At 42.1% G+C, this 11686-nt stretch overlaps 1 protein-coding gene across 1 annotated transcript in view; it reads right to left on the bottom strand.

Moving 5' to 3' along the window:
• Window positions 1-11563, bottom strand: part of LOC127186312 (transcription initiation factor TFIID subunit 1-like) — a 34330-nt gene extending 22767 nt beyond the window's left edge. The window contains 10 exon segments of the mRNA XM_051142734.1: window positions 93-265; window positions 498-617; window positions 782-931; window positions 2460-2495; window positions 2497-2541; window positions 3827-3957; window positions 4319-4461; window positions 4597-4802; window positions 10800-10904; window positions 11365-11563. Coding sequence (XP_050998691.1) covers window positions 93-265; window positions 498-617; window positions 782-931; window positions 2460-2495; window positions 2497-2541; window positions 3827-3957; window positions 4319-4461; window positions 4597-4802; window positions 10800-10904; window positions 11365-11538 — 1283 coding nt within the window. The 5' untranslated portion in view covers window positions 11539-11563.
• Window positions 11564-11686: the final 123 nt, after the last annotated feature.

The following is an 11686-nucleotide window of genomic DNA, read 5'->3' on the forward strand; positions in this document are numbered from 1 at the left end:
TTGCATGTGCAAGACCATTAGTTCAAAACAGAACATGTCCAGGAAACCTCCCCTTTCCAGCTTATACTTTCTACACTACTGAATCTACATACTTGTTCTGCAGGTCAAAGATGCGCTGACATTCTTCTTTGTAACGCTCTTGATGCTCAGCCACAGACCTTGATCCACGGGCAAATTTACTCATGGGGCCCTCTCCAGAGCGAGCCTGTTCGGTTGACATTGTGCGTACTACATCAATAACTTCCCAGCGGGACAACTTTTTAATCTGAGAAAAACACAGAACTACATATATGTAACTCAAAAGGACAAACCAGGACCATGGTTAGAAATATGGACAAGAAAAAAAAAAATCCCAAATGAAGTTTAGAAAGCTTTGGTAAAGTATTTAGGATGATCTACACCACATAAAAACCCCAGATGGTTCTTTACAACACCACCTTACCCTTTTTATCTGCACACAAAGCCTGCTACTTGGACTTTCCCTCTTATATACCCACCTCTTCCTCAGGCACACCAAATTTTTGAAGAAGCTGCTTTGCATTTTTCAGAGACAGACGACGAAGGTCTGCATCTGTTCCTGTGACTATCTTTTTCACTGGCTGGGGCTCCTTATCATCCTGTCTCAAACAAAAAACAAGTGAGACTCTGAAGCTGAAATGCTAACAGTAAGCATCTATGCCCTTCTGGCCAAGAAAGCATTTCCAGGCCTTCCACTCTTCATCTCTCCTGACCAAACCTCATTCCTTCCTCTTTTGATTTCTAGAAACCCAAAGACTCTCGCCTTCTGCTGTGTTGGTTTGTTTGGAATCTTCACATAGGAGAACCCTTCACCACAGCCTGTGGGATCTGCTACTCCAGTCACCTCCAGGAGACATTTGCCCTTCATGGCAGCAATGAAAGCCCTTGTAGTATTCCAAGGAGCCGTACGAACCTGAGATAAATAAAAGGATTCTCAGGGTTGTGGAAAACATTGTTCCACGCCTAGCCACTACCCTAAAAAATGGTAGAAGAATTGCCCTGATCACTTTCATAGTTTCCTAAATTATCCAGATATCCAGTGAAATATGGCAGCTATCCAATGCTCAGCTCTCTTCTTTAATACTTAAATCATGATATTAAATAGAGAGTCAGAGTGCAACCAGGGACAGAAATATGTGGGACAATGATACTCTTCAGTCCATCATCCCTAGGACTTCAGTAGGTAGTGTTGTACCCACATTCATGATGCTCATAGTTAGGTGGACAACTGCATTTGACAGACCAATTATTCAAATGGATTCCTTATTTTTATTTTCTTACAACAAGGTCTCTAGCCCAGATGCCGGAAACTCTCTATGTATTAGAGCTTAACCTTGAATATCATCAGCCCAAAACCTTCTTTTTAAGAGCTAATGAGAAGTACTGATAAAAATGAGTGTTGAGGGCTGGAGAGATTGCTCAGTGACTTTAAAGCATTTGCTGTACAACCATAAGGACCAGGAAAACTGGATCCAAGCACCAACATAGCAATCCCCATGTCCACAAATGGCAGAGACAGAGACAGAGAGACAGAGAGAGACAACAGAGAGAGACAGAGAGAGAAGAAGAGGAAGAAGAACGATGAGGAGGAGGAGAAGGAAGAAGAAGAAGAAGAAGAAGAAGAAGAAGAAGAAGAAGAAGAAGAAGAAGAAGAAGAAGAAAAAGAAAAAGAAGAAGAAGAGGATAAGAGAAGAGAGTTGTGCATGGTGGTACACGCCTTTAATTCAATGCAATGGAAGGCAGATCTCTGTGACCTTGAGGCCAGCCAGTTCTACAACTCAAATGCAGGACAGCCAGGACTACAAGAGACACTCTGTCCTCAAAAAACACAATAAATATATAAATACACTATACATACAGACATACATACATACAGACAGACGAGAAAATGCGAGGTGTGGTGGCACATGCCTTTAATCCTAGCATTTGAAAGGCAGAGGTAGAGGCAGGTGGATCTCTGTGAGTTTGAGGTCATCCTGGTCTACAAAGCCAGTCCAGGACAGCCAAGACTAACACAGAGAGACCTGTCGCAAAAAAGGAGAGAGAGAGAAAGAGAGAGAGAAAGAGAGGGAGAGAGAGAGCGCGAGAGAGAGCAATAAATAAAATTGGGTCTGGAGTGCTGGCTCAGAGTTTAAGGAAGCTTGCTGCTCTTCCAGAGGACTTGGTTTTTGTTCCCAATGCCCATGTCAGGTAGCTTACAACCAACGTCACCTACAGAGAAATCCAGTGTCTCTGGTCTTCCATCACTTACTTTTGTGCACAAAGGGACACACACATGCATATGTACCAGTAAAGATTAAGAATTCAAGTATTTCTGGGCATGGTGGTATGTTTGTACTCTCAATATTTGGGATGCGAAGGTAGGAAGATTTAACAGTTCCAGGCTAGACTCTGTTACAAAACAAGACTCTTGTCTCAGAAAACAGTTTGTAAACTCTTACTTCGTCATCAATCTTTATCTGGAACTCTTCTTCGTTTTTCTTCCTCGGGAGCAAAAAAGGATTTCTCTCCATAGCCAGCATCCTGAAAGAGGACAATTCTATGTATAAAGTCAATGTTGGGTTTTTTCTTGAAAACATTTTATGAATATCAAATATACAAAAAGAAAAGCATATTGTACATGAAAATGGATCCTATAATTGTTAATGAAGGTATTACTGTTGTACATCCTGGAGGTACTAGAAGATGTGCCAAGGAATTCTGATGTATTAGGGATATCGTGCAGTGGTAGAATGCTGCCACGTGGGTGATGGGAATTGAACCTGGGTCCTCTGAAAGAGCAGACAGTGCTCTTAACCACTGAGCCATCTCTACAGGCCCCACACAAAAATAGTTTTAAAGGAACTTATTTGGACATGTGGATAGCTAGGACCCATTTAAAAAGCAAACAAAATAAAGTATAGAATTTCTCTGTTGAACTCTTTCCATTTTGGCCTTTGTAGTGGTTTCGATGAAAACAGCCTCCATAGGCTCATGGGGAGTGGCACTATTGGAAGAGGTGGCCAGGTTAAGAGTGTGGCCTTGTAGGGCTGGTGGAGCACACCTTTAATCCCAGCACTGGGGAGGCAGAGGCAGGCAGAACACTGGGAATTTGAGGCCAGCCTGGTCTACAAAGCGATTGCAGCATAGTCAACGCTAACACAGAGAAACACTGTCTCAAAACAACAACAACAACAAAAAATGTTGTAGCCTTGCTAAAGGAAGTGTGTCAGTGAGGTGGGCTTTGAGATCTTAAATGCTGAAGAAAGCACCAGTGTCACTTTCTCTTCCTGTTGCCTGTCAATCTGGACGTAGAACTTCCAGGCACCTCTCCAGCACCATGTCTGCCTGTGTGTTGCCATGCTTCTGTTAGGATGATAATGGACAAAACCCTCCGTCTTGTAAGAGGCCCATTAATGTTTTCTTTTATAAGAGTGTCTATGATCATGTCTCTCTTCATAGCAATACAAACCCTAACTAAGACAGCCTTATAAGCGTGCATCTCTAAGCCGTATTTCTAGCTACTATCATCTCTGCCTACCTGGGAATCTGAAAAGTCCTCTCCCTGATTGTTTTACAAAAGAGATGCCACTCAAATGAATGAGCTATCATTTCTAGGCCAAGGAAAGATGACTTGAGTCCCTCACTGAGCCTCACATTGACAGTGAGCTACACTGCAGCTTTCATTAGAATCCAGACTCACAGAAAGTACCTCATCCAGTTTAAATTGTTGAGTAACTGGTAATAATGTAGTAACTGTCATCTCTACAGTACCCTCTTCTACCTCTCTGAAAAGAAACGGAGGCATAAGAAACGAGAAGAGGCTCACCTTTAGTCTCTGCTCTGCAGCTATCATGCTATAATAAGCACAGCACTGTTCTGGTGATACCATGGCTCTAATCTCCTCTTCCGTTGGTAAACGAAAATCAGACTTCAGCACCCACCAGTTTGAATCCATCCCTGGAAAAGACACAGGGAAACTGTTCTGAATCCTAAAGACCCAAAAGCAACAGTATAGTAAATAGACACTGAACCAGAAATGCCCTGGTTATGACAAAACCACTGCTGCCAGGTTTCTTACATCTTACTTACGTAAGACGGGCAAATACTCACATGGACTTTACTAGCAACCAATCATCAAATTATCAAAAAAAAAAAAAAAAAAAAAAAGCAATCACACTCTCTAGTTACAAGATTTGGTACCTTCTCACTTTGACAGCCATCAATTTCTATTCTATTAGCTATGAGTTCTTTTAAATGAAAGTTATAATTCTTTGGGACTATGAGAGCATCAAAGAAAGCAAGTAGTCACACTGATGACCTGTACGTTTGAAGTCAGCACAGAGCTTTAGCCTCTTCCGGATGCTGCTTTCTGAATGTGAAGGAAAGGCTTTCTTTATAACTTCCATCCGGATCCTCCGTGGCGTATTTCTACTCTTCCAAAAGAGGCGGTAAAATAAACACCTGCCCATTAAGACAAATATATTTTATTATATAAAGGATAAAAGTCCTCACCAGGGTCCCTTCCCCAACTATGCTCCTATGTGTTTTCATCTTTCTATTAGCCTGTGCATCTTGGCCCATCTCCCACACTCCCACCTCACCTGAAGAAAGTCTCGGATGTGTGTATTGGCCCTTTTGGAGTTAGGACCGGGAACTTCAAACAAGGGACACTGCTGGCCCACCACAAAAATATCCAGTAATTCTCGAATATAGTAACCCTGCCGTGTTCGAATGATCAGGAGGTCACTCTCTGGCATGTTATGAAGATAAATTGGAGCACGAAAAAGGTTGTTTTCAAATGCCTAATAAAAGTGAACCACAAAGGTTATTTACAGAGAAGCTCTAGAAAATGCAGGCAACTATTGAAACAGGAAAGAATTTACTTCAATCTCTATCTTTGGTCTAAAGTTTATACAATAAAATAAGCAGTCGGGTGCGGTGGCACTCGCCTTTAACCCCAGCACTCAGGAGGCAGAGTCAGGGATGTCTTGGTGAATTGGAGGCCAGCCTGGTCTACAAAGCAAGTCCAGGACAGTCAAGGCTACACAGAAACTCTGTCTTGAAAAATCAAAAAAGTAAATTATTTGGAAATTCACAAACTAGATTATTCATTTCTTAAATTTTTTACCCACTTTCTTTTAAATCCTTACAGACCAAAAGAAAAAAAAAAACTTTTTAAAAACAGAGGCAGGAAATGATAATGTATGCTTGTAATTCAGGCATTCAAGAGGCTAACGCAAGATGATCAAGGCCATTCTGGGCCACACAGTTAATTCCAGGCCAGCAGGAGCTATGGCAGGAGATTGTCCATCAAAAAAAATTGAGTCAAAGTTGGGCATAGTGGTATATTCTGTAATCCCAGCCCTTGTTAAAAGACAACCAGGAGCTGGGTGCAGTTGTGCATGCCTGCAATCCCCAGCATTTGGAGGCAGACGCAGAGACAGGCAGATGTCTGTGAGTTTGAGGCCAGCCTGGTCTACAAAAGCAGTTCAGAACACCCAAGGCTACACAGAGAAACCCTGTGAAAAACAACAAACAAAAAGGAAAGAGCCCAAAAAAACATACAAAAAAAAAAGAAAGTAAGAAAAGAAAAAGAAAACCAGGGAGATTGGGATTCAAGGCAGCCTTGACTACATAGTAAAATCTGAGGCTAGTGATTACATGAGGACCCTCCCTGCCCCCAAAAAAGAAAAAAATGGGGTTGAGGTTAGAGCTGGTTCAAACAGGTCAAGTGCTTTTGGCACAAGTATTGAGAACATGAGTCTGGATCCCCAGCACTCACATAAAAAGGGGAGCACAGAGGGTATGCCTACCAATCCCAGTGGTAGTAAGAGGAGAGGAACAGTGAGACCAAGGAAGATCCTATAAGCTTGCTATGCACTGCTAGTCTAGGCAAAACCTGTGAACTCTGGATCTATGACAGATGATGCTATCTAAAAAAGCCATGGTAGCAAGCAGTGGAGGAATACAACCAACCACTAACCGCCAGTCTGGCTTTCCACACCTACACTCTCTCTCTCCTCTATCTCTCTCTCTCCTCTCTCTCTCGTCTCTCCTCTTCTCTACTCTCTCTGTCTTTTCTTTCTCTCTCTCTCTCTCTGTCTCTCTCTCTCTTCTCTCACACCCACACACACACACCACCACCACACACACAGACACACACAACACACCAAATTAGCTTAACCCATAATCCAAGCACTTGCAAAGTAGAGGCAAGAGGATCAGGAGCTCAAGAACATCCTTGGTGGCTACATCGCAAGTTTGAAGGTATAACACAGGCTATATGAGACCTTGACTCAAAAGAAAAGAAATTATACTGTTTACAGTCAGAAGAGAACCGCCTTTGCCAGCCACTGTATGAAGTCCCACAAAGTCAAAGTTTCTGACCTTAAGTTTCCTTAGTGGCAAAATGCAGGACACTTAAAATGCCTATACTCCATAGGACTGCTATGAAGACCTTCCTAAATTACTACAGTCATGTACTCCTAACCAAAAGTGACACACAAGAGGTGATGACAAAATAATTGAGGGGATAAGGTCTCACAGAAGGCCAGGAAGGCCTCAAAAATAAGGTAATCCCCCTATATCGCTCAGACTGCTGACTACTAGGATTACAGGCATGCTGCCACCATAACCTGGCTTCAGAATATTTTTTATAAATTAGCTAATTTATTAAAAATAAACTAGAGCCAGGCGTGGTAGCACATGCCTTTAATCCCAGCACTCCGGAGGCAGAGGCAGGCTGATTACTGTGAGTTCCAGGACAGCCTAGTCTACAAAGCGAGTCCAACACAGCCAAGGCTACACAGTGAAATGCCTTGTCTCAAAAAAAAAAAAAAAAACAAAGTAAACAAACAAACAAAAAAGATGAAAACATTAAGCTAAGTGTGCCAAGAAGACAGAATAAGCAGAAACAGAAGCAGAGCTGAACAGAACTATTTGAGATAGAAGTAGAAGCCAGATAGGGATCAACTATTGTAAGCTTTGAATCCAAAAAAAAAAAGTATGGGGGTCAGGGAGCAAAAAAAAAAAGAAACTCCTTCATCAAAAACCTCAGAGATGTAGCGAGATGGCTTAGAGGTAAAAGCACTTGCTGCTCTATTTATGAGACCTGGAGGTCTAATCTCAGCGCCCTCATCCGACAGCTAACAAATACCTGTAATTTTAGGTAGACACAAGGAATTGTGCACATCCTCTTCCACTCCCACAGGTGAACTCACATGTGCACACAAATAAACATTTTTTTCCAGACAGGATTTCTCTGTGTAACAGCCCTGGCTGTCCTGGAACTTACTCTGTAGACGAGGCTGGCCTCCAACTCAGAGATCCACCTGCCTCTGCCTTCTGAATGCTGGGATTAAAGTGTGAGCCACCACTGCCCAGTTTAAAAGTAAATTGCTTTAAAATCTTAACGAGCGTTGGAGAGATGGCTTAGTGGGTAAAGAGCACTTACTGATTTTCCAGAGGACCCAAGTTCAGTTCCCAACACCCACATGGTAGTTCACAGCTGTCTGTTACTCCAGTTCTAGGAGATCTGACACCCTCAACAGACACAACAACAAACACAGAAAAAAAAATTTTTAATAATTTTTTTAAAAACTCTAATAATGAACACTAAAAAGGAAGACTTTTACATTGGTGGAAAATTTACATTCGTTTTGGGGGGAGGTGGTTTTGAGACAAGGTTTCTCTGTGTAGTCCTAGCTGTCCAGGAACTATCTTGATAGACCAGGCTGGCCTCCAACTCACAGAGATCCACCTGCCTCTGCCTCTCTCTTAAGTGCTAGGAACAAAGGTATGCACCACCACTGCCCAGCTATGCACAGTAGTCTTTATTTTAACTGGGTTGACCGGGGCAGGGAAAATGAGATAGCTGTTGCTAAGGTTCTCGGGCTTTGAGGACAGAGAAGACCTTGGGAGGGTACAGCAGAGAACGAGGAGAAGGAAGGAGGCCGCTGCCATGGGTGAGGTGGAAAAAGAAGCACATGGCTAGCATGGATGAAGGATTTGGCCCAGACGAAGAACATTATCAAGCATTTGGGATTATGGATAGGAGGTAGCTTGATAGAAAGTGTTAGAAGCAGATGGCATAGGATGGAGACAGAGAGATATGGAATTAGTTTAGGGCATTAATATCTGCCCTGCTCCATGTAAAGCAAGGCTATTTTAAAATATAACAGGTGTCTGTGGTTTTATTGATTGATAGCAAGTTAGAAAATACCACCATAATCATTATAAAATAAACATCTTATAGACCCTGCACCTTTAAACGTAACAGCAACACACACACACACACACACAGTATATAAAAAGAAAAGAAACATTGAAATCAGTCACAAAAGAAGTAGATGGATTGGTTAAAAACCAACAACAAGAAACCTCAAAGAAAATGGTGAGGACAGGAAAGCCAACAATAGCCAGAAACTGGTGAGAGGAGCTAAGGATGACTCAGTAGCAGATCAATTGCCTTGCATAAGCAAGGCCCCAGGTTTAATCCTCAGCACTACCTGCCCCCACAAACCTAGAAGGAAATGATTAAAAAAGGAACTCTGCAGGTACACGAGCTAGCAATAGTAACAGTGAAATAAATAAATAAATAGACAGATAAATAAATAAATAAACAAGATACAAGAATAAAGGAATGCTTTATTAAGATTGCTATGACACTGTCAGACACCTGTAATCCTGTCGATTGAGAGACAGAACCAGGAGAATTGATCCAAGTTGAAAGCCAGACTTGTCAACATACCAAGTTCGAGGCCACTTCTAGACTATAGAGTAAGTCCCTGTCTTAAAAGAGACCGCTGGTAGCACAGGCCTTTCACCACAGCACTCGGGAGGAAGAGCCAGGTGGATCTCTGTGAGTTCAAGGTCAGCCTGGCCTACAAAATGAGTTCCAGGACAGTCAAGGCTACACAGAGAAACCCTGCCTCCAAACACCAAAATAAAAAAATAATAATTTAAAAATAAAATAGAAAAGAAAGAGGAGAAAAGGAAAAGATTAGCATGAGAAATGAAACGGGGGCGAAAAGGTAGGCAGTTCTGGAGATTGTGCCACAGCATTTGTGGACCTCCATAATTCTTTTGAAAAGCTGTTACCAGATGAGCGTGGTGGCACATGCCTTTAATCCCTGCACTTGGGAGGCAGAGGCAGGTGGATTGCTGTGAGTTCAAGGACAGCCTGGGCTACAAAGTGAGTCCAGGACGACCAGGATAACACAGAGAAAAGCCTGTCTTTGAAACACCAAAAAATGAAAACAAAAACAAAAGCTATTACCAGAGGGCCTCACTGTAACCTTCAGAAGAGAGCACAAAAAGTAGCACTTTACTCTGGCAAGACTGTAACGTTCAAGTATGGTTCAGTATCATCCCAACATACCACTTTTTGCAGTGGTAGACACAAACCCAGGGCCTTAAAAAAGCTAGGCAGTACTCTACCACTCAGCTACATCTCTATCCCCTCAAATATGCTAATTCGACACAAAGAATTTAAAACACTCATAATCTACATTCGTTCCTGGTGTGTTTTTTGCTTTTTTCCTTCATTTTTGAGACATGATCTTGCTCTAGAACTGAGGCCCGCTTCAAATTTATGAGCTCCCTGCCTGTGACCTCCTAATACTGAGATTAAAACTACATCCCACCCACTGCAGGCCTGGCTGTCCTGGAACTCACTCTGTAGACCAGGCTGGCCTCGAACTCAGAGATCCACTTGCCCCTGCCTTCCAAGTCCAGGAATTACAGGCATGCAACAGCACTGCCACCCTCAGTACCTCCACCTCCACAACCAGGGCGTATTCTCAAAACCTGTTTTATAGTAGCTCATATTTGCAATGCCAGCACTCATAAGACTGAGGACTGCCCCAAAGCTTGAACCCAGTCTAGGCTACAGAGTAAATTTAAGGCCGCTGGGGCTGTAAAGTAAGATCCTAGCTCAAAAAAGCCACACACAGGGACACACAGCCCCCACAGATCAAAGAATTTAAAAACAAAACCAAAAACCTCAGTATTCTATATTTAGACTAAAGAAAAAAATCTAAAAATAATGGAATTGTATAAATGGTTTTTTTTTAATAGAAACAAAGCTTGTCTTGAATTTTAAACAATGCTAATATTTTTGCGTTGCTGGGGTTTGGGTTTGTATTTTTGTTTGTTTTGGTTTCTTGATTGTTATTTTCTTTTTCTTTTTTTTATTTTTTTTTTTTTATTATTTTAATTTTTTTTGAGACAAAGTCTCCTCTACACCAGACTGCTTCAAACTTGCTACATAGCCAAGGATGACGTAAAACGCTTCCCAGTCCTCCAGCATTCCATGCCTAGTGAATTATACTCACCTTTTATTTTTAATTCTTTTTCTGTATTTTTTTTAATGTATGTGAGTGTTTTGCCTTCATCCATGTCTGTGCTCCACATGGATGGAGTACAACTAGAGTTACAGATGTTTGTCAGATGCCATGTAGGTGCTGGGAAATCAAACCCAGTCCTCTGAAGAGGAGCCAGTGTTCTTAGCTGCTGAGTCGTCTCTCCAGATCCTTTCCCTTTTCTGAGGTATGGTCTCACAATATAGCACGGGTGACCTGGTACTCAATATGGAGGCCAGGCTGGTCTCAAAATTTGCCTCCCAAGTACTGAGATTAACGGTGTGCACCTCCACCATCACTCCCAGGGGACTATACTGCCTCATACCTAATACACGAACCGTACCTCAGTCAACCAAAATTCTACTTTGGGGGGCAAACTTAACTCCCTCGTTGGCCAAGTTCCTTAGGAGAGAATAAAGACAGGAAAGAATTCTTCACCTGCAGTAACTGGCCAGGATGAAGCGAGCCCAGGAAAGGAGAGGTGTGGCAATAAACAGTTTCTCCATATTTGCAATCTGGGGCTCCAGGATCTTTTCCGGGTTTCTAGGAGAAACAAAGCAAACTCAGACTCACGGAATAAATTACATACATGTAATCTTCTATAAGCATGGCATTTGCTAAAAACAAGAGACACCGCTCCTTTCTCCCAAGAAACATATATGGCAAAATACATGTTCACAGGTTATTACTACATACCTAATTGGTTATATTGATAACAAAAACTTCAGGGCCTCGAGAGACGGCTCCATGGTTAACAACACCACGTGTTGTTCTTACACAGGGCCCAGGTTTGGTTCTCAGCACTCATATAGTGCCTTACAACCATCCACACTTCCAGTTCCAGGGAATCTGACACACTCTTCTGGCCTCCTTGAGCACATACGTAGTGCACAGACATACATTTGTGCAGCAAAACACTCACACGCATACAATGAGCATTTTCTAAAAACGCTTTGCGCATGGGAAAAAACACACTCAAAAAATTCTTTGACTATAGTCTTACCCGTTTATAGTAGTTTTTTATCTTGGTTGCCATGCCAACTTGCATCATTAATGGTCCATTTTCCTCACTGTATTCTGCAAGAATAATGTCGCCATCTTTGCCTGTGAGGTCCTGAGGGGTGCGCATGAAAAACATCTCTCCACCGCCTGAGGCTTGCCTCTCTTGTTCTCTCATCTGTCGAGAAGGAAGATAATACAGCCTATTTCCCACAGGAAGACAAACTATACACATTGGTGTATCATCCACTCGGGGAAACACCAAAGTGTTCTTTACATGTTATTTTTTTCAATTTCATTGTGAAAACTTTCAAACTTACCACTAA

This window comes from Acomys russatus, unplaced genomic scaffold (assembly GCF_903995435.1).
Source record: "Acomys russatus unplaced genomic scaffold, mAcoRus1.1, whole genome shotgun sequence".
NCBI classification, from domain to species: domain Eukaryota; kingdom Metazoa; phylum Chordata; class Mammalia; order Rodentia; family Muridae; genus Acomys; species Acomys russatus.